General features: G+C 41.4%; 3 protein-coding genes across 4 annotated transcripts; 2 read left to right on the plus strand and 1 right to left on the minus strand.

The window, feature by feature from the left end:
- Positions 1-6584: 6584 nt before the first annotated feature.
- Positions 6585-9041, plus strand: LOC105451605 (mRNA-capping enzyme). The gene is made up of 3 exons (XM_011692167.1): positions 6585-7513; positions 7620-7752; positions 7846-9041. The coding sequence occupies exons 1-3, from the start codon at positions 6594-6596 to the stop codon at positions 8572-8574; spliced, it is 1782 nt and encodes a 593-aa protein (XP_011690469.1). The 5' UTR covers positions 6585-6593; the 3' UTR covers positions 8575-9041.
- Positions 9042-9335: 294 nt separating this feature from the next.
- On the plus strand, positions 9336-11051 carry LOC105451627 (transducin beta-like protein 2). The gene is made up of 6 exons (XM_011692198.1): positions 9336-9393; positions 9474-9697; positions 9989-10175; positions 10265-10477; positions 10539-10721; positions 10825-11051. Exons 1-6 carry the CDS (start codon positions 9336-9338, stop codon positions 11049-11051), a joined length of 1092 nt encoding a protein of 363 aa, XP_011690500.1.
- Positions 11052-11708: 657 nt separating this feature from the next.
- Positions 11709-22152, minus strand: LOC105451607 (cell division cycle and apoptosis regulator protein 1-like). 2 transcript variants are annotated; one of them, XM_011692171.1, is made up of 15 exons: positions 21947-22152; positions 21133-21260; positions 20718-20989; positions 20346-20597; positions 19296-19559; positions 18990-19215; positions 18524-18801; positions 17439-17694; positions 16329-16394; positions 16035-16235; positions 15750-15929; positions 15321-15668; positions 14791-15163; positions 14353-14696; positions 11709-13557 (listed from the first exon to the last, which is right to left on the minus strand). In XM_011692171.1, exons 1-15 carry the CDS (start codon positions 22002-22004, stop codon positions 13279-13281), a joined length of 3525 nt encoding a protein of 1174 aa, XP_011690473.1. In that variant the 5' UTR covers positions 22005-22152; the 3' UTR covers positions 11709-13278. The 2 variants fall into 2 exon arrangements, with proteins under 2 accessions (XP_011690473.1, XP_011690472.1); XM_011692170.1 differs by having other exon boundaries at positions 19296-19562.
- Between the last annotated feature and the right edge of the window lie 942 nt (positions 22153-23094).

Consider the following 23094-nt stretch of genomic DNA (forward strand, 5'->3'; position numbering starts at 1 on the left):
CACACACACACACACACACACACACCTATAGTAATATAAAGTAAAAAATACGCTATTTGGTTTTTTATGGGAGTATAGCCTTATACATTTATTGTATACTATATATATATATATATATATATATATGTATATATATATAAAATATATAAAATAATAACATATTACATAATATAATAAATTAAATACGGCTTAAATATTGCCATAGAAATGTGTTAAATATCACATTTTTTTTACTTTATTTTATTACCTAGTTATTTATCGCAAAATTAGAAAGCACTCATTTTCTAAAAACGTTTTAAGAAATTTCTAGCGTGACTAATGGTCACCAAGGACATCTTCATCGATCACGTATGATTACAATAGACACAATTAAGTTATTATATTTTATGAATCTATTTAGTCTAAAGAATGGGAAAAGGTTAGAATCTTCTTTTTTTATTTTCTGACCGTATAATTGAAATATTTTCTAAAAAAATCTAGAAAATTTGCCTTATAAATTGTATTGAGAAATAACGGGGAAAAAAGGTATGTTGATTAGGGCAACGATTCTAATGGATTATCTAATTTCTGACCAGGGCAGACGGAACCTATTTGTATCTGTCTCAATGACAAATACAAAGAGTGTATAGGGACGTCAATATATTTAGTGACAATAATGACATAATACACTACTGGTAACAAATCTGCGGAACGCGTGCGGCCCTTATCTGTGAACCTTTTGCGGTCGGACGACACGTTAGAGATGAAATTAAAAAATTTTAGGATGTATTAAGAGTATCTACAAGTCATTCTGTCTTCATTGAATTTCAAAAAAAGGTGTTGGTTGACTTTTGGTGTTAACTTTTTTGTATCGCTGTAAGTGAAAAGTGCCTTTTTCAATTTTACGCTATTTTAACCTATTATAGAAACAGTAAATTATGCAGTTCGCAAGCCTTGGTCATTTTGAAGATAATACCATTTTGTTTTTACATTTGTTTTTCTAATTATTACATACAAATACTCTTACGAGCAGCTCAAATGTTACACTAACATGTAATAAATATTCACAGTTTTGCAGTTTTATTTGAATGTATTTTTAAAAGAAATTTTCTATATTTGAAAATGTAACTTATTTCGTAAATGAACAAATTCATTTCAGCTAAATGACATGTTTGCAAAATATTTGATTTTATAAAAATTATTTTGATTTTTTAATTGATTTAATTAATTTCCTTATTGATGAGATAAAACTTATGCGGCTCGCAAAATTTTGCCTATTTCTGAAAATAGGTCTTCAATTTAAAAAAATTTGCGCATCACTGGTGTACACCATTATTATGTGTACTTTATTCGTATACATTTTACGGAATATTTCATTAGTGAAATATTGCAGAACTTCATTATTCACAATTGCTGCTCTTATTGTTAGCGTTTTTCTAGTCTTGCGTGCTCAGCGAAATATATCTTTTTAAGTGCTCATTATATTATAATTAAGAAAAATAGTATAGTAGAAAATATAATAGGATTAAAAGTTTCAAGCGAAAATCGAAACTTCTCTCGTTGAGATCCTTCGTTAATCTCTTGAATGTTTTTCCCCTCTATATATATTAAAACTGCTCGCGCACAAGTTTCACATGAAAGCCGTGAAAACGGGTCAATTGATCTATCGCCGAGATAATGAAAATGTAATTGCCATGATAAGACTTGGAGAGGATTCGAGGAAGCAACGTTCATCCGAGGAAGTATAAAATTTTAAAATTAACGCGCAGCGCGTTTATTTAGCAAGAAGACTCTGCGTACTCATTGAATTTAACGAAGCGACGTAAAAATAATATCTACTGGTGATGCTATTAGAACATAGAAAAAATTGTCTATTTTATTTATTGCTAGTGTAAAATGAAAGCAATCAGAGTAAAGATAGAGACGATACATGTATCTATATATCAGAAAGAACGGAATTGCTGAAATACCTGAAAATTTAATTGAATACAGATCTGAAAAAATAATTTTATCAGACTGTCGAAATAATTGTGTAGGACGCACAAGCTGGTTGCTAAACTAAAAAATTTTTTGCAATGTCATGCTTCCAATTTCCTTACATAATTATTTCGATGGTTCAACAAAGTTCTCATCAAGTCGCGCGCTATTTCTGCTTCGTTTTAAGCGCATAATAGGCAGGAAGTGCGAAAACAGATCTATTGTTAGAATGATTAATTGACTGAAGAAATGGGAACTTTTAAAGTTCCCTTTGACTTTCAACTACTTTTCTCTCGTTTTTTAAGCATCCTTTTTTTTTCTTTTTAAAAGTTGCCGCGATTTTATTAAAACTAAAATTTCGAAAAAAGGTCATTAATTTTTATTTATGTCAATTATTATATACTTTCAGATCTGTGTCTAATTAGCTCTTCGGGTACTTCAGCAAATCCGTTTTTTTTTTCCGTGTAGGATTGTCGAGAAAGCAATCAAACCACGCGATGGAAGTGATTCTCAAACGAACGCTTCTGAACGCGTATTAAATCGTTGGAATTTCCTGACCGGGCAGATGTTTCGCTTCGTATTCGTTTCGGTTGTTAAATGACAATGGCGTTATATCTCTTTGCGCCTTCGGAATAATTAATCTGACGTAGGACGGAGTAGACGTTAGCGGCGATCGATCAGCACGTTTCGCTGCACTATAACGAAAATACGACGTAAGAGGCGAAAATGGATTTTATCGATGACGAGCGACACGTACCGTGGATAATTGTATTTTGATATCCGGTCGTATACGTGCCCGCGCCGGCGTGGCGCGCCGCGTATTTTGCCGCGGGCCCACGTTTCCCGTTTCTCCTTCGCGGCCACAAAGGGGACGAACAAGAAGGAGCCCCGGAGATCGGCGACGACGACCAGCGCGGTCCGCGTGTGTCGCAATCCGCAAACAAAAGCGGCGGGGCCACGTGTTTTCCCGTCGGAGAAGATTTCCCAATCATCCATCGGCGTTCCGCCTCCGGAATGTTTAACGATTGAACCCTGGCCGGATTTGATCGTCCGACCGATTGAAAAAGAAAAGAGAGAAAGAAAGAGAGAGAGAGAGAGACGTGTAAAATTGATTGACGATTCAATTATGTTGAATCGCTGAAAATTCGGATACTCGCGCGTCGTTTTGCGAGCTCGAGAAAAGAGGGAAATATATTTGGTGCCTTAAAAAGGAAACGAAAGATCCTCGTAAGCTTTCGTCGCCTCATTTGTGTAAACGGCCGATCCGGTCAGGATCAGGAGACTTTTACGACGAGATATAACAGATTGTCTCCAATAATTCGTGAATTTATGATGACCTTTAAGCCTGCCATAGATAATTCCGCTTGAAATCGTAATAAATCGTTGAGATACGAAATTTAAGAGGTCTGAACGGTGTGTTAATAAAATGCAAACCTCTCATATCAGTCTTGTCGCATATAATTAATACGTAAAGTGTAAGATTTATTTCTCAAATTTTTTTTATTCTGTCGCATCTATACTTTTGCGTCTCTCCCGTTCTCGAAATTGCGGTGACTAAACGGAGCTCTCTCTTTCTCCTTCTTTCTTTCTTCCTCTCTCTCTCTCTCTCTCTCTCTCTCTCTCTCTCTCTCTGTTCTAAAAAGCCGCAAGTATAGCGTTCGTATGTAGCACACCGCAAGATAAGGTGTTTACACCGTCGCGAATTTCCTTTCGGTTTCGCGTTTATGGAAGTTCGACCGATTTTTATCCGACGTTGTCGTCGTGGGTCTCGCGCGCCATCCGCATAAACGGGTTTCCGCAGGAAGTCTATCTCCAATTAAAGTATCTACGTATCCGCTATACGCGCGGCTTTCGAAGGGGGACACACACAGGTCGCTCGTATATTGTGAACCCGGTATTAAATCCGGCGGCTAGGCGATAAGCGGCGGCCGGTGGTACCCGCCGGTACACGCCGGTATATCGGCTCGTCCGGAGCTCTTCTCTTAACGAGACGTCAAATAGAAAGACGCGCGCGGTCGCGCCGCGCTTTCTCCGTCCGCGCGCGCGTATACGTGTGTCATAACGCGCCGCGCACGGAGATCTCTGATGCAGCTTTTCCATTCGCGCCGCCGCCTGTCAATTCGTCCCGCGCGATTCCGCGTCGCGTCCCGGGATCCGCTTGTGTGTATCCGAGAGATTTAAATCGTTCATTATGGCCCGTATTCAAAACGCGCTTGTTTAGCGCGATATTTAGTTTACGCATATATATATATATATAGCTTACGTTATGTTATATTATATGGAAATTTTAGACTTGTTAGCGCGCTAACAAGGTGTCTTATAATAATGTCGATAGGACGTTATTGAAACGTCATTTGACGTCATCTTGTTACTTGGGTCGCTTATAAGCGTTCTGAATGCGAGAGTCTATTGTATGCACATCTTCGAGGATCATCCGAAAAGAGATTCATAAAGAAAGTAAATAAAAAATAATTTGAGCGGCTGAACGGCCGAGCCTCGGACGAGTCTCTCTCTAAATCTCTCCGAAGATGAGGGGGGGGGGGGCGAAAACTATATATTGCTGGTTTCCGCCGAGGTTTTTACTGCCGTCACGATCCCGAATGCGACGCGCCCGAAAAAGAGTTCCTCGGCCTGAAAAAGATCACGCCTCGGATAATCGAGCGTGCCTTTCGAGCGGCGCGGCTCGCCGCGGCTTCCGTTCGCCCGAATCGACAATGAGTCACATATATGTAAATTCTACGAAGCTGCGGCCTCGCGCATTATATCGCGCCGCGCCGATGCAGCTTTTAACGCGGCTAAATTCGCGCGCGGCGCGAAATACATAAAGGGGATCGGCGACACGGCCGTGGCGCCGATGACACACGCCGGGCCGCCTTCAAGGCCGGAATATTTTTCTTCGCCGACGACCCCGCGCAGTCATTTTCCTTGCCGCTGTATTTATGCAGCGTTCGCCTCGTTCTTTGCCCCCTCGTGCTTTCTATTTTTGCCGATAATGACCGTGATCATGACTAATGTCTGAAGGGAGCTTTACGGTTAATATATATATGTTTACTGAGAATTTGAACGCGCGTCTGAGGCTCGATTTAAAAATTCTTACATTATTCTTCGCCCGATATCTTCGTCATTCTCTAGTGCTCCCCCTCCACCCCTTCGAAACTTATCTTCTCTTTGACTTGTAATGTATGTATGTATGTCATCAACTAAAAGGTTGCAACACTTTTTTTTTAAATCATTTTCGGAACACAGTCTGCTCACCGAGCGATTGATTCCTACACCAATAAATCTAATCAATTACGTTTAACCGCCCCACGAGCAAAACTGCATTCCAAAACATCAAAATAAAAGATGTTGGGACCTTTGATGAGTGTACAGTCATGAACACATCGGTTGCGACACTTTCTTTTTTATAAGTTTCAAAACGCATTAATATTTTGCAAATGCGTACCACGATTGGTGTTATACTGTCTCTAGACTAAAGATAGTACATCGTGGTTCGCATTTGCAAAAATTAATTATCTATAAAATATATATTATCTATATTAAATATGTATATATTAGAAATCTATAAAAAAAACATGTCGCAACCGATGTGTTCACGACTGTATGTACAAGTAAAAAGACTTCTTTGGCGATGTGTATATATATAATAATACGTGTATATATATATACATATATATATATATATATATATGTATATATATATATTATATATCTCATGCTATATTAGACACGACTTTATAAATTTTTGTGTATTTTATATATAGTATAAATTTCAGTTGTATAATTAATATTATATATTATATTATACACATAAATATGCAATGTCTCGACAGAAATTTTGACATCGTATTTTTGATGTTTTACCGATCGAAAAGTGCACGTGTGTTTTAAGTGCATACATTTACGTGCGATCTCTAGAGCGCGCTGGTGCGGAGCAGCGCAGCCAACCGAATTTTCTGTCGAAGCTCAAAACCCTGTTGAAATTCTTGAGCTCTCGAACAGCTCGCTTCAATTTACTTCCTTCCGACCGACTGACCTTCGGCGTAGAATCTAAATTAATTCGCGTTCTCCTCTCGTCGAGATAAATAATTTTGACAATTCGAAAGATTGGACGCTTCGATTCTCCCTCTCGAAATTCTATCGCTATTTTTACCTCTCGCGCGCCGCAATCGCGATGACGTTTCCCCGGATCGAGAATTGTCGAGAATTCATCGATAGGAAAATCGAGAGACGTCAGACGCGCAGTTACACAAATACACACGCAATGGCGGACGCCGTGGTTGATGTCGTTGCTTACCGCATGTTTCGGTGATCCCGTTCGATCATGGATTGACATCCTCTCGCCCGCTCTCGTGATTCCAAGGATCGCTTCCAATTTCGGGCCAAGCGCGACCACGTGGCGTTGCGGAGGCGCCCGGGTAAGTCCCGCCGCGGGCGACAAACGCTCGGAAGGCGTGAGGAAGTAGGTTAGAGACATCCCTGATCCTCGGGTGACTTGACTCTGTTCCTCGGCACTTAAAACCAGTGACATGCTGGACTGCTCGTCGAAGGATCTCCAGCCTCGACGCACCTTTCCACATTGTCGCACACCCCGTCGTTAACTCGCCGAAGCTCGAGCCAGAAAGAAGAGGAAAAAAATGTCGAGCGACAACAAGGGTTCACGCGGCGGGGTGCCACCTCGTTGGCTCAACTGCCCGCGCAAGGCGATGAGGCTGATCCAGGGCAAGTTTCTCGCCTTCAAGACGCCCCTGTCCTCGGCCTACGACGGCGAGGTGCCCGAGAGCTGTCGCTTCACCGTCGACATGTTCTTCGCGAATCTGAAGAGCCAGAAGCTGAAGATGGGCCTGTGGATAGACCTGACCAACACGTCGAGGTTCTACGACAAGGACTGTATAGAGGATTACGACTGTAGATACGTGAAGCTGCAATGCCGCGGCCACGGCGAGACCCCGTCCGAGGAGCAGATCCGCGCCTTCGTGCAGCTCTGCAGCAACTTTATCGCCCACAATCCGCTGGAGATCATCGGCGTGCACTGCACGCACGGCTTCAACAGGACCGGCTTCCTCATCATCAGCTACCTGGTCGAGGTGGACGGTACCAGCGTCGACGCGGGCATCGCGGAGTTCGCCACCGCGAGGCCACCTGGAATTTACAAGGCCGATTACATAAAGGAACTGTACAAACGGTACGACGACGAGGCGGACGCCCCGCCGCCGCCCGCGAGACCGGCTTGGTGCCTCGAGTACGATGAGTCCGGCGTCGCGGACACGGACGAGGGACCGAGCACGGAGAGCGACAACTGTCAGGAGGAGAAGGGCAAGAGGAAGAGGCGCGAGAACGTTTTTAACAAGAATCCGGTGTTCATGGCCGGCGTACCTGGCGTCACTCCTGTCCTGGAGAAAAAGAGGCTGTTTGGTATCCAGAGGCGAGTCCAGGAGATCTGCGGGTGGAAGGACTCGGGATTCCCCGGCTCTCAGCCCGTATCCATGGATTGTGACAATATAATGCTGCTGCACACAAAGCCGTACAGGGTGTCCTGGAAAGCGGATGGCACAAGGTCAGCCGGGAATTTATTTGTGTCACTTTTTATATCACTATTCCATACATACATTGAATATCAAAAAAGCATTGTAACTCATCCGCTGTGTTTTTTTTTTGTTTAGGTACATGATGTTAGTACAAGGTGACGGGGAGGTGTTCTTTATAGACAGGGAAAACAGCGTCTTCGAAGTGAGCGGTTTGACATTTCCACATTTGCGAGAGAACCGATATTTGAGAGACACTCTGATGGACGGTGTAAGTCGTAATTGCACCAAACAGCTTTTGTAGAACCGCGAAGTTGAATAATGAGAAATTGTACCGTCTATGAAATCCTATGTAATTTTGCAGGAAATGGTGATCGACAAAGATAGGGACAAGAATATTCCTCGATACTTGGTGTACGACGTTATTATGTACGACGGGCAGGACGTTAGTAAATTACCGTTCGATCCCGACCGTTATTGCATTATCGAGAAGCAGATAATTGCCGGCAGGCTGAGAGCCATGCAGGAGAGACGGCTGATAAAGGAGCGAGAGCCGTTCTCGGTGCGACTCAAGTACTTCTGGGACGTGACGCAGAGCAAGAATCTGCTGGGCGAGAAGTTCGCCAAGCAGCTCTCGCACGAGCCGGACGGCCTGATATTTCAGCCCGCCAAGGAGAAGTACTGCACGGGGATATCCACGGAGGTGCTGAAATGGAAACCGTTGTCGCTGAACTCCGTGGACTTTAAGCTGAAGATCGTCACGGAGTCGGGCGTGGGGATTCTGCCGCGGAAGATCGGTCATCTTTACGTTGGCGGGCTGAAGACGCCGTACGGCATGATGAAGATCACCAAGCCTATAAGCGACCTGGACAACGCGATTGTCGAGTGTAAATTCGAGAACGGCCAGTGGGTCTTCATGCGTCAGCGGATAGACAAGTCGTTTCCCAATTCCGTCACGACCGCCGAGTCTGTATGCAAGAGCATCAACAAGCCGGTTACGAAAGAGCGGCTTTTGGATTATATCGAAAAGTACAGATTCGCGCGTGACGACGCGGACCTTATGCCACCACCAAATAAGCACAAAAAACCTTAGATATGTTTTATCATGTTATTATTATTATTAATCATAAATATATAACAATTTTTACGTATCAATAATTGTTCGACAAATGAAGACTTAGAACGCGATTTATATTTATTTAATTAGAATGCGAGCAGTTTAAAGCTCAACGTTCATTTAATTTTAGGCAGCTATATGATTATAGCTACGATCAATTTTTTTCTTAAAGGAATGTTAAATGTAATATGAAATTGTAATTTTGCAGGGAATGGATTGAACAAGAGCATGATATCTTGTCTACAGAATAAATTGTAAAGCATGTAAAAGAACAGAATTTTACGAGTTTACTTTATGAATTCGAGCGTCTAATTTTGTGATAAATATGTCGTTCTTAATCAGGATTGTTTTTCATCGGGTTATTTCAATGTTCCAACATACATTTGTATCATATTTTGAATTGAGATTATTAATTGTTGAATAAAAAGACTTTGTAATAACAATTTTATAATTATTTATCCCATCTCGTCGAATTAATATAGTAAAATTTCAATTATATAATTATTTAATTTTTTTACTCATCGATGCCTTTAAGATTAATATTATATTAATACATTTCTGCTGTTCAATATTTTCCCGTGACAATATTTGACAGTACAATTGAAAACAAAAATTCCTCATAAAAAAAGTAAAATTTGTTTACAGGCTTTTCTTTACCTCCGAGAAAAATAATTTTGAAAATTGAAAGCGTCGAAAGATATCGGCTTAGTTAAGATTATGTAATTAAGAATCCTTTTATGTGGTTCAAACTTAATTCTAATTACCTTGCATATTTTGCATTATTGCAGACCGGCAGTTAAGATTATGTAATTAAGAATCCTTTTATGTGGTTCAAATTAAGTTCTAATTACCTTGCACGTTTTGCATTATTGCAGATCGTACCGTGTTGTTGTGGTACACGAAGGACTTCACGTCGAAGGATCGCAAATCTCTGCGCGTCAACATAGAATTCGATCACGCGACTTTGATACGCTGGTCCCCGGACGGAAAGGCATTCATTATTCACAAAGCCGTGGCCAATACCATCGAGGTGTACAAGATCGCGAAGAAACCGGACGGTCACTTGGCCTCTGCGACCAAGGCACTGGAGTTTCCACGGGTAATTGCGATCTCGTCTCAACCTATTAAGATATTTTTTTCTTATTGTCTATATTTCTCTCGGAGAGATCTTTTAAAAATAATACGAATAATATAATTGTGTCATATGATTTTACTTTGTGCTCGATTTAATATTACTCACTCTGTTACTGTTATAAATCTACTTTATTTGTCTCGGTCCCTTCAATATTAATATTATAATATTAATACATTCTACTATTCAATATTTTCTCGTATTGATTTATGGAATCTACTTGTGCCTTATATATCAATTTTTTTTTTATTGCCGTAGCGTCACACCGAGGATGTCGTCGGAATGGATATCGCGTGCACCGGGAAGTACATCATCACGTGCAGTAAAGTGAACGATCTTATTATATGGGACTTGAAGGGACAGACGCTGGCGACAGTGGAGATGCATCTAGGGTCTACCTATCGGGCGCGCATATCACCTTGCGGCCGATTCGTCGCTGCCTCGGGTAAGGATGACGTTAAATAGACTTTTCGCTAGGCTACGAGAAAAGTATAATATAGAGACTCTCTAAACGAGATCAATCCAATTCGCAAGGCTTTACACCGGACGTGAACGTGTGGGAGGTGGTCTTCAGCAAGACCGGGGAGTTCAAGACGGTGGCGAAAGCGTTCGACCTCGCCGGGCACACGTCCGGGGTCCACGACTTCGGCTTCAGCGCCGACACCAGTCACATGGCTACCGTGTCCAAGGACGGGACGTATCGCTTCTACAATACAAAAAGTAGCGTAACAGTATCGCCGGCGAAATGTAGGATTTAAGCGTGAAAATGTGTGCAAATGTGATTTCTCACGCGTCCGTTTCTTTCCAGTCGAGTTCGAAAAGGGGGAGGATCCGCACGTTTTGATGACCGGCACCTGGAACACCACCGCGCCAGCGAGCCTCGTCCTGTCCCCGAACGCGGAGGTCCTCGTGATCGCCCATGGATCGTCTGTATCTTTCTACTCCACCATTACCGGTGCTCTGGATACCACCATAGAAGATATCTTCCTTGGTAAAAATTACACGGATAATTTCAAATAATAATACACGTTGATTCATGCGAAGTGGATTTAAAAAACTCGATGAGAATCCTATCAATATTTTTTTTTTTGCAGGGCCCATAACGTGCCTGGCATTCGACGCTATGGGGGAATATCTGCTGGCCGCGGGCGATAAGCACATCAAGATTTTCCGCAACGTCACCGGATACCGCACCGCAATAGAGTCTGCTAAACGCAAACTGGAGCAGAGGCAGACTCAGGCAACGAAGGAACGTCTGGAGAAGTTGATTCGCGACAACAAGGGATTGCTCGAGAGGATGGGAGAGAAATGTCCAGAATGACATAATTCTCTCTCCCTCTTATCGTTTCACGAGGAGATTAAAGATATAAAATTATTATCTCGGGGTCTAATGCTTTCTACATCATGTAAATATTAATACATGAATTTACCTATTTTCTGCAAATAAAAGATAATTTTCGTATGCATGAATCTCTGAAATGTCTGATTCTCAATGTCACCTACAGTGGAGTTTATATGTACCTTCAAATATATCTTCAAATTTGTGTAAAATTTGAAGATTTGCGTAGACGACATTGGGAATACAAACTGTTCTTTTAACTTTATCCTACTCACTCTATTTTCTTAATTCATGCGTATCTTAAAAAGAACTTTGCACGTATTCCACATAGTACGATTAAAATAAATACGACGAAATTACATTTCGAAAAAATTTTCTACGTATATAAATTATAATATAATTTTTCATATATTATGAATAAAAGATAGACGAAATAGAAAAATCTTTTCTGTACTTCTATCTCGAATTCCAGCGTATAAAGTGACAGTATTGAATTCGATTGCAAATTAATATTCGTTAGAGTTTAAATACGCAATTGTACGTTAAAAATTTCAAGAATCCGAATAAGTAAAAAGAATTTTTGATTTGTATTCGAGAGCGAATCGGTATACGTCATAAATTGTCACACACAGATACACGTCACTGCTTAAACAATTTTTATTATTACCGTTGTATTCTTGACTACCATGTGCCCAAGGAGATAATTACAGTTTTTTTTTTATAAGATTTGTATAACGTTGACATACACAGATTCAGAATTGTTCGCGCATTTTATGCTCTTTATTACTCTCGCATGATGCTACTTTTTACTCCCTTTTTTTTTTTGACAAGAATGTGGCTTTCTATTAACTACAAAAAATTTCTATATAAGAGATAAACTATGTACAAAATAGTATCCTTGGCATCGTGAGTTGCAAACTGCAAGTCTGGGAGATGGAACGGGCGATCACGCACGACCGCACACGTTCGAGAACACGTTTTTGTATAGTATAATTTTTGGGTCTGACATTTCGGTGGACGTACAATGCGTAACTTAAGAGATATCATGAATTTTTATCGTATTTATTACTAGCTTAGGCTACGGAAAGAAAACGCTGATCGACTCGAATTGCTTTGAAACTGTACACATATTTTTTCTTCATCTTGGTACGGAAGGAAATTATTTTTATTGCTGCATGATAATAAACGTTTCATTACTCTTTGGACAATTCTGTTATAAATTTTCATTCATAAACGTATTCCAAAAGAAGGATTTTTCAAGTACTACGTGCTGCGCTAACTATATTTATAATATCGATTAGCAGCGCGCGAAATAAGAGAGAATTCTGCAAAATTCAATAAAAACGCAATAATACCGGATATGCTTGAAACCAAATATTGATGTGTAACTGCTATTAGTATTACATTTATTGCATCAAATGATGTATCGTGTATTAGAGCAATTAAAAATTATCGATCCGTTTTGACTAAGAAACATATATAATTAAAAAAAAAAACTTGATGAATGATCTGATAACAAAATTTAATATCGTAATATAATTGATATTATATTAATTATAACTTATGTTTAAAATACACAAATCAGCTCCTATGCTCTTACAGATAGGTGAGTTTCATTTCAGATATTATTTTGCATACAACACAACGTGGACAAGTGATGGAACAACGATGAAAACGCAATACATCTCACGTTTTTGCGTTACTATTCACTTCCAATAAAAAGCCTTCACGTGCTTTTCATCTGAACCAAATAACTGTGATGTTAACATATTCTTGATAATAATGGTATGTCAATATCTGGCACTTGATGGCAGATTAATGGTATTTCATAAGCCCTTTTTAAATTCATCCATTTATCCTGAATGATGCGAAAAATTGTAACGTAAGATATTTTTTTTTTTACGGCGATCTCTCGTAAACTGTTATGCATGATTTCAAGTGCTCTTTTTTTTTATTACTATAAGGATGCCACCACATGTATCACTCGAGTGGAAAAAGTTACAAAATCGAATCCTGATCACTTCAGAGTTTTGGTGTCGGATAAATCTTTTGCTAGTTGCATCTGCTTTGCTTTGCTTTTCTTTTTTTTTCTTTTTTGTGTCACTAACAGCACACGTGCACGCACACGTGCGCGTGAAATAAGATTAGACTCCTTTTTACTCGTGTGTCGGTGCATATATCGTCTACTATAATAAATAGGTAATGCGATTTATTTCTTCTCCTTGTCCGCCTCGGCAATTTCTCGCTTGACAGAAGTTTTATTGTCAGATTTCTTGTCTACGTCGGCGGGTTCCTTCTTCACTTGGACCTTGTTGTCGCCCCACCTGGTGTCAGTTTTAAACTTGCTCTCCATCTCGGAGCCGTTTATCTCCCCGCTGACCTTTTCATCCTGAATCTCTACTATCTCTACTTTTCTCTCACGCTCCAACACTTTGGTCGCTAAATGGTACATGTTCTTGATCGCAGCCAAATAACTATGGCAATCCGTCTGGAAGAAATGTAAAGATGATATTTTTTCGTCATTCTATCTGTCATTGTGTTTTTCTTACGAAATAAATATTCAGGGTTGCCACAAAAAAAAAGAATTTTGAAATTCCCTGACTTTTCCATGATTTCCAATTTCCAGACAACAGTGTAAAATTTTCTATGATCAGTATCAAATACATAATTCTAAATTTTAATGCTTAGAAGATACATACTACAAGAAAGGTAACTTATATTATTAGAAGCAACATGAATTTAGAAGTTTAATAACATAATATAATCCCAAATGCAAATTTAGGCCAACAAATTATAACATTGCTTTGACATTGATGTTATGCATCAAACTACAGAAAAAAAATTTCTTTGGTATAACTGAATTTTCCTTGGGAACCAGACAAAAACTCAGTGTTAAAAGCAGAAAGATTTCTGTAGAGATTTCTTTAATATCGCTAAATATTCAGAATATTTTTGATTGTGATAACAGAGAGAAATCTCGAACAAAATCGTAATTTTCGAAAATTTTTTCGATTTTCATACAAAATCATTTCATTCTGTTACTGTCTATTGTTCAATTTTGGAAAAGGGTTTTTTAAATCAGAAAAAGCAAAAATTACATACAAAAATTATTGAGTTTCGTCGGTGAAACAAATCATCCCTTTAAGTAAATTATGAGCAAAGTTCAAAATTCCAAGTTTTTACATTTTTCCCTGACTTTTCCAGGTTTTCCCGGTTTTCCAAGTCTGTGACACAACCCTGAATATTGCAAATTGCGACGAAAAAGAGGCCTTATTATACTCACAGAGGTTTTCTTGAGCTTTTCGTCCGAACTCCGTAATTTATCTTTGTACATTTTCAAGTCTTCCGAAAGGCCCTTTATATTATTAGTTTGCTTCGCCGATTTCTCGTTGACTACACCTAGCTCGTGCTGCAACTCCATCATGCGATCCTCGGTATCTAAGCGCGCTTTCTCAGATCTTTTCAACTGACTGACAAGCTTTTCTACATCTAGTAAAGAGCCTTTATACATAACGATACCTTCCGGAATCGTTTCTTCGTTAGTCCTTTCTACAATACAATCCTCTCGTCGTGCTCTTTTCGAGGGCGGCCCGCTACCCACAAATACAGGTAACAGTTTCTTATTTCCTGTAAACATAAATGCATATAGCAATAATTAAACTTGATCGTGTTGGATGGATGTTTGCCGTATTAAGAAAAAATGTGAGAAGAGATGCATTACCAAGCGCAAGCGAACGTAATATAACGTCCTCCTCGTTATCCGCTTTGGCCGATTCGCCTTTGTCGCTCTCTTTGTCGTCTTTCTTCTCGTCCTTTAAGTCGTCCTCCTTCGATTTGTCCGTTAATTTGCGATAGTGCAGAGAATCTCTCGTCACAACTTTTTGTACTAGTTTCCGTACTTGAGCTCTCGACAAATTCAATCCCAGGGTATAGATAAGTTCCTCGATATCCTTATCAAATATATATCCGCAATGCGTCTGATCGAAATATACAAAAGAGAGCAAAAGATAAGGATCGTGGGTGTATAATTTCGTCTTTCTCTTCTTTCCATCTTTATCCCTGTCCCTCCTACCGTCTTTCACAGAATCGTCATCCTGCATAAGTAATAATAACGTTTACATTACAAAATGTACTTATCTACATTATATGTTATATAAATGCTATTCATTTGCAAAATAATATTGCATATTTTTCGTCAGCAAAACGTAAAAAAAAAAATTGAAAATGTGAAACAAATATTTTCTTCCTTACATCTGATTCATCGTCTTCATCTTCTTCTTCATCATCATTTTTCTCCTTTTCTCTGTCTTTGTCATCCTTACATTTTGCATCTTTGTCGTCCTTCTTATCCTTGATTTCATCTCTTTTCTTATCGTCCCGTTTCTCATCCTTTTTACTAGATTTCTTCTCGTCTTCCTTTCTCTTGTCGTCTTTCTTGTCGTCTCTCTTATCATCTTTCTTATCTTTCTTCTTATCTTCGTCTTTTTCCTTAGTTTTCTCAGGGAGGCTGGATAATGCACGATAAATGCGAAAACCATAATCACGTATCAACATTTCGTTGAACAGCTCCGCAAAGAGAGATACTTCAAACGAATGTTCCTACATATTCAAAAAAAATTTACGTACAAATTGTTTTTTTTTTTAAATAAGTGAAAGAATAATTTCTAAAGTGTAAGATACCTTGGTATCCTCTGGTCTGTAGTCCAACAACACGCTCAAAGACATCACTGTACAGTCGAACTTCCCACTCTTGGCCATTCTAGACGGATGAACGATAATGTGCGATGAATCAGGCAGGGTGTATCTCTTTTCGAGTACAGTACGTTCGCGTTCGTAAAGTTTCCTCTTATCTTCATCATGCTGTAAACAAATGCAAATGAATATATATATTAAAGACCTGTTATATTCTGGTATTCTACCTGGTATATTCTCAAGAAACAATGTATTGGTGCATTTATTGCTTACATCTTTATCTCTGAATTTTTTATCGTCTTCTTCCTTTGACGGCGGCGAGACGTCTTCTTCGTTTTCATCCGCCTCGTCCTGCCGACCTTCCTCTTTGGCTTGCTCGGACTTGACGGCCTTCAGAAGTCTAGCTGACAACTGCGACTTCAAGCCTTTCGAGCTCAAATTGCGAGCTGCTAGTTCTTGACGTAACTCATTCACCTGTGATTGATTGAAACATTTGAATTTTAAGGCATCAGAGAATAAGAGATATACATAGAAAAAAAAGTTGAGTTTCCACATTTAAATACTAACGTTCATCGATTTTGGATCTAGCTCGGAATAATGCGTGGGGTCCTTCTTCTCGGGCATCGAATCGTCCTGGAAGAAGAGAGCGCACGTTAGTCAGCGAGAAGTAAAAAGCCCAGAGAGAAAACTACAAAACAGAAGCAGCCCCTATAACGAAACGAAACCACTCCCTCTTCATTCTTTCATCACTCTCTACTTTTTTTCAACACTCTCTCACATTGTAACGATATGCACATATCTTCATTCACGATGACCGTCAAGGTATGACTCAAGTAACTGCTAGAAATCTCATAGTGTCCTGGCTCTGGTGTCTGTGTGATCGGTAGGTTATGGATAATATCAATAATGTTGTAGTATAAAAAACGATGATTAAAATGAAAAACTTTTGAATGACTTTTCAATGTTGGTGAAGGTTTAACAGGAAAGGGAATGGCTCAGCTGCGCTCTTCTCCGAGCTAGGCTTGCTTGCTTCTCTTGTTAATGCAATGTGACTGCCATTGGCTAAGGGAGCGATACGTTACCCGTCGATCCTCATTTTTTGCGACATTTAAAAGTGTTTTGAGAGATCTTGTTAATTTAACACATATAACAATTAAAACAGCAATCTTAATACAATTATGTACAATACAAACTTTGTCTTATGAAAAGTTGTACAAATACAAACGACGCTTTAGTTTCGCGATATAAGTAAATGACTTATTCCATAAAATAAGAACATCTCATCTTACGGAAGAAGTCATAGACATTGTATTTCATTGAAAGACTAGAATCTAATCATCTACTATTAATAACAAATAAACTCGCATTTCGAAATAATTTTACTGTTGCTTATCGATGAAACATATCCCGTTAAACACACACCTAAATTATAATCTTTTTTTTTTTTAAACCGATGAGTGCGGTCTGTTGCATGAAAAAAAAAAAACGAAGGTGAGATACACAGTATCCGGGATAGATTAACTTACTAATAGGATCGATGGACAAGTATAGCCTATTGAAAATCCAGTTTAGTAATGGGGAGAAACGGTGGCACGAATATATATATAAATATATATATAAATATATAATAATGTAATAAAAAGTTATAAAAGTAATATGGGATGATGTTGGCAGTGCCTTTTGATCAGCGGCGGCAGCCTCATCAGTCTCATTGGCGGCATCCAAATCGTCGGGATTAGAGGCGGCACGCAGCAACTTTCGCTCCAGTTGTTTCTTATAGTTGAGTTGCAGCCCGTCCCATTCCAATCTGGTAGGTACACAGCTCCAAACATCTGGGAGAAATAGTATGACGGTTTCAACGCGAGAGGGTACCACTCGCCCGGACTTGTGGGTCGTTTCCGCGCGTCTGTAGTAGAGCTCCAGGAAGCGGTACCTGTGCCGCAAGGAAAAACAATACCCAAACGTCAACTCAGATTAATGCCGCTTAGCGTTGCCTTATATGCTAAGTGTTTCGCTTTGCTTGTTCGTAAAGCCCACGCACTGCATACAAAGCCACGTACAGCGTACAACGTAGAGAACCATTTCAGAGAGAGAAAGCACAACTCAGTGGGTCACAATCATATGATAAATAGAACAATAGTGATGATTTGTCTGCTCGCGACTGCTCGTGTATCGTCGTCGACCGGGGGAAGGGTGTGCTCGAAACCGGGATCCAGTGCAGCAATCTCCATCTCGGGTCGCTCGTGTTTAGAATAAATACATACCTCCCACTGCAGAGAAATCGAGCTACAATCTTAGCTTATCAGAAGTCAGAGAACTGATATTAGAAGTTACTCTCCGTCGAGATCCGTAGATAGTAACACCTATCGGGGTCATATATCTTATAAAACGTCACAGTGTGTTTCTATCCTGACTTTTTTTTTCGTTTCTCGAATAACTCGGTTTTTTTTTTACGTCGTGAGAGATAGCTCTAGAAGATGTAGTCCTAGACAATTGAGAAGAGGAAGGATGGAATTTATATAAAAAAAAATGTGGAGTTCCGTAATTGTGACCTTCGGTTTGTGAAAGTAGTAGTATCGACGGAAACACAGAATGTGCAATATTTAACGGGCAGAAAAATTCGGTGATATCACATTGCTCTTTGTAACGAGAATTCGGGGCTTTAAAAAAAAGCTGTCTATGAAAGTGCTCCAGAGATGTGTACATTCAACGAGAAAAAAAAAAAAAACAAAAAAAACGTATTTCTACGTGAAAAGACGTACCACTGTGTGCAACTGGACAAATCTATGCCGGTGAGCGCTTTACAGGTCCTCACGGCCGTCCTGATTAACACAGACGGATCCTTTTCAGGATTAGGACCGTCCAACGAGGGACTCCACGGCCCACCTATGGCCATCGTCTCGTTTTTGCCCCGCAAGCCTACTAAGAAATTTATAAGGCGTGTAGGGTGAACGTAATCGCGATCGGGATCCCGGTCCTCGGAAACGCCACAACACCTTTTGTATATCTCTTCCATGGCGGGCATGGATATGAGCATGACCTAAAAATAATTAAGAGACATTCAGTGCGTGAAATGTGTGATTTCGGCATGCGATATTGTGTCTGCGATATTCCGATATCTCTATCGCGCTACGCATGTATACCGGGCGCGCCTCATTACGAAATTTTCAAATTGCCCGCAGTAACTCTCGTCAAATGACGACCGTGACACACAACTTCTTGACAGACCTTCGCAGAGAACAGATAATCAGCATCCGATGGTTCTAGTACCGCTGTATTTTCGTTACACGGATCGACGTCTTTATGCATAACATGGAAGGAGCACGGTTTATTAAGGGTAAATGGCATATGCGGCGGAAAGGCATCCACCCATCTGAAGTTAGTGGAAAAGAAGTCGCTAGGAATGTACATATTTTGATAGCGTCTTCTTATCTCAAGAACGTCTGCTTCAGGCCTGTGATAATATAAGTAGCAATAAAACTCCGCCAGCGTGGTGTGCACACGTTTTCGTAGGATTGATAAAATTGCACTTACAGGTCGAGTGCGATTTTCGGTATTTGCACCATGTAACGCGGCACGACCCGCGTACGCCGGCGTGGTCTCGGTGATTTGCTCCTTCTGGTCCGCGACGGGCTGCGGTCCTCCTTCTTCTCGCGCTCCCTTATTCTCTCCTCGCGACGTCTCTTCCTCTCTATCTCCTCGTCGTCATTTCGCCGCTCACGGGGAGATCTCTCCCTTACTCTACTGACTTTGTTACGGTTGCTGGTGGTGTTGGAATTTGTCGTACTTGTTGTGAATCTACTGCAATACACAAGAGTTCCATCGATAAAATCGCGCATATCCGAAATGCTAAAATGAAACGCGGATATTGATTCAAACTCAATACTTAAATAATGTTTTCAAATCTTCGAATATCTACTGAGAGAATAAATAGCTGGCAAATTTGAATTATTTGATATTAATATTTGTATGAAAGTGGTTCGAATATTTAATATGTCGATATCCAGATTCAAACAGCATTAATTTACATGGACAGAAACGTGGATAACATATTAGTATAGAGTAGTGTATAAAAACGACGTAAGAAAGTTAGGTTAGGTTATGTATAGAAAGATATAGGAAAAAACACAGGGAAAGTATGTAAAGTATGTGAGCGTAAAGTAAAGTACAAGAAAGAATAACTGGAGCGTACTGAAAGTATAGAACGCGATAGGAATGTGACAGATGTGCGTCAAAATAAATGTGATAATAAACATGATAAATAAATGTATGATACAGGTTAAGATATAAACATAAATAAAACCATTGTAAAAATAGAAGAGATGTATGTATGTGAGTAAAAGGTAAGGCTGTAGTTACAGTTGTAAAGTTAAAAAGATATAAATTTAAAGATACGAGAGTTAGATCAGGTTTAGAAAAATTTGTTTCGAAAAATGTACAGTCACGAAACAAGAGGTACGGATGGATGAATGTGGATTAAGGAGCCGTTTGCAAACCAAGTCCCCTCTTGGCGAAAGAATGCTGAAGTAAATAATTTTACTTAGGAAAACGACAATAATATAATTAATCAACAATTATTTTCACCTGTTATTAGGATTTTCCGCGGGGGGAGGTACGGCGTTGTAATTGCCTGATGTCCTATTCGGCTGTTGCTGCTGCTGCTGCTGCTGGCGGTTCGGCTGATTAGTTTGCTGGGTGTTTGCATTGTTGCTATTGTTACCCATCGGCAACACTTGTATTCTAGTGGCATTCCATTTGAACGGCATTGAAGGATTGTACGAGGCCTCTACCAGCACGCGATCTCCTACTATGGGATTAGATCCCTTCACGCAAGCACTGAAAAAGACAGGAGGAAAAGAGAGAGAAAGAGAGAGAGAGACTCGTTAGAAATATGCGGAGATGTAAAAAGCATAAGAAACATGTATTTTCTTTTATCCAGAGCTTAAACGTACTCACCTAGTTTGAAAAAATACATCTTCATCTACAAAGCCGAAGTTATCGTGCACTTTAGTAACGGTGCCCGTGAACACCCTCTGTTTCGTCGACGACGAAGGTACGTTTTGTTGCACCTGTTGCGGAACGCCAGCTACGTTGGGTTGAAAAGCGTTTGTGTTCAACGCACGCGGCGTCGGATAAGAAACCGTGGCGACTTGCGGATACAACTGTCCCGCTATTCCCGACGGCAGATTGGAGCCAAGGGTCGCCATGGACGCCATGGTGATGTTGGGCTACGCAGAATCATTTCAAGTCAGGTCCAAAATTCAGCTCGCGAGCTTCTCCTCCTCCTCCTCTCGTCTACGCGAGCGAGACAGCGAGAGAGGACAAGCAAGGAAAAAAAAAGAACAGAGCGGTAGAGCTCCAGATATTCTACCTGCTGCAGTCCCAGACTCTGCTGATAAACTTGTTGGGTTTGCTGCTGATACTGCACCATAGGCTGCCCTCCGATACCGCCCATGGCTTGCCCCAGCATCTGCTGCTGGATATTCTGTATACCTTGTCCTTTCATGGAAAAAAACATTATCAAAAATCATTATTATGATCTAAACTTTTGTACGATGACGTTTAAATTTACATATTTCTGCATTCTTTATCATATTCCCCACCACGCGACTAACGCGCTACGGGGAGGAGCGACGAATACTTCCGACGACGTTCCGAAATATTGCTCCGCTTTGCGACGACGGTATGTATGGACGTTGCCCCGGAGAGATCATCGAGTAAAACTGATTTTGCACGAGGCTTCGCGGAAGGTAATCGGGGGAGCATCGCGCGAGAGGGTAAACAAGAGAAAAAGACAAGCCGTTCCTGCGGAGCACCGTTTCACCGGCGGCGAGCTAAGTTAAGAGGTCATCGCATGATCGGGGGGGGGGGGAGGGCGAGTCTCGCGTGCTCCGGTCGCTCTGGGACGGAACCTGTCCTCGCGGCCGAGGGCAGAGCCGAGCGTCGGGCTTGCGTAACGGGCCGCGACCGACCTTCGTCGCGCGGTCGAACATCGTGCGCTCGGCCGCCGCGGTAAACAAAAGAAAAAGAAAAGCATTCTGGCAGCGTCACGTTGCACAAGCGACGAGGGTGAGACACACACGCGCGCGCACGAGGGGGATCCGCTCCGGTCCGCTCGTCGTCACCAGTTTCGCTCCGTTTCGGGGGAGGAGGGGGCGAAAAAACGCGCGTCGGGCCTTGCTCACCTGCATTGCGGACCCACGGTGGGTTCTTGCCGCCGCCGAACGGCGACAGATTGCTCATTCTGCGTGTACGGACGGGCCGACCACGTTCGGGTCCGGCTGTGTGCGGATGTGTGCGAAACGCGACGGCGGATCTGGCGGCTCACTCACGCAACGCACGGCGTCCTTCATTCGGGCGCCATGTTTTCGGGACGTACTACTGCGCGCGACTACGCGAGTCGTTGCGGCGTCTCTCGCGCGACAGTCGCGACCGTGTCGGTCTCGAGCGGCGCGGCGCGGCCGAGACCGGAAGTGCTCGGTCGCCCGCTTCCGGTCGTCGCCTGATCGTGGAGAACAACGCGCGTATCGGAAACGAGATAGAGCAACACGAGCGGGCTCTTCGCCGAGGAGAGAATATTCGTGTGCGATTGTCGCGTAAAACGGAATGTCCTGCTGTCGAATATAATATTTCTCGTCGGATGTTTCGTTTACATCGAAGCACCGTAGTTTTATTGAGCTATTTGGAATCGCTGGTAAACAAGCAGAAATAAGTGTCGCGTTTTTATATCTATTCATGCAACGATATTGAATTTCGGTAATCGCATATTTTCTGGATCGATGGCCAATTATGGTCGCTAAACTGACTCGCGTCGTGCGAAGGGCGAAGTTACCGCCGAATTTTTCAGTCGCTTTAACGAAGCTTCGGGACGCGGACGAGCGAGGCGAAACTCAATTCCAAGCGCGGCGGCGTCGCGACGCGTTTGATTACTGAGGATAGGCAATTAAAGAGATCGGGACGAGAATCAAGATTCGAGTTCGCATCGCGCGATTCACGCGTTACATCTCGCGTAAGTGTGGAGATCGAGCAAATTATTAAGATGCGTGCACATCAAAGTATACAGCAGCATCGTCGCGTCCGATGAGTCGTGAAGTTGGCGACTGCATCTTTCGAATTGCCTCCGTTATTCGTGCGCCAACTTGAGAGAAGTCGCGCGGTCGAGCGGATCGTAGCAATTCGTCTGGCCGATTGCAACTTTTAATCGCGTCGATCCTCCGCCGCGAATAAATGCCCGTGGCGCGCGATCAACGTCGTGACGGCCGTATAGAGTGTCGCGCGACCATTGTATTTTCGCGAGCGCTTTCGCGAATGTCGCGTCAATATATATGCGTCG

Source organism: Wasmannia auropunctata, unplaced genomic scaffold, assembly GCF_000956235.1.
Source record: "Wasmannia auropunctata unplaced genomic scaffold, wasmannia.A_1.0 LD336049.1, whole genome shotgun sequence".
NCBI lineage: Eukaryota > Metazoa > Arthropoda > Insecta > Hymenoptera > Formicidae > Wasmannia > Wasmannia auropunctata.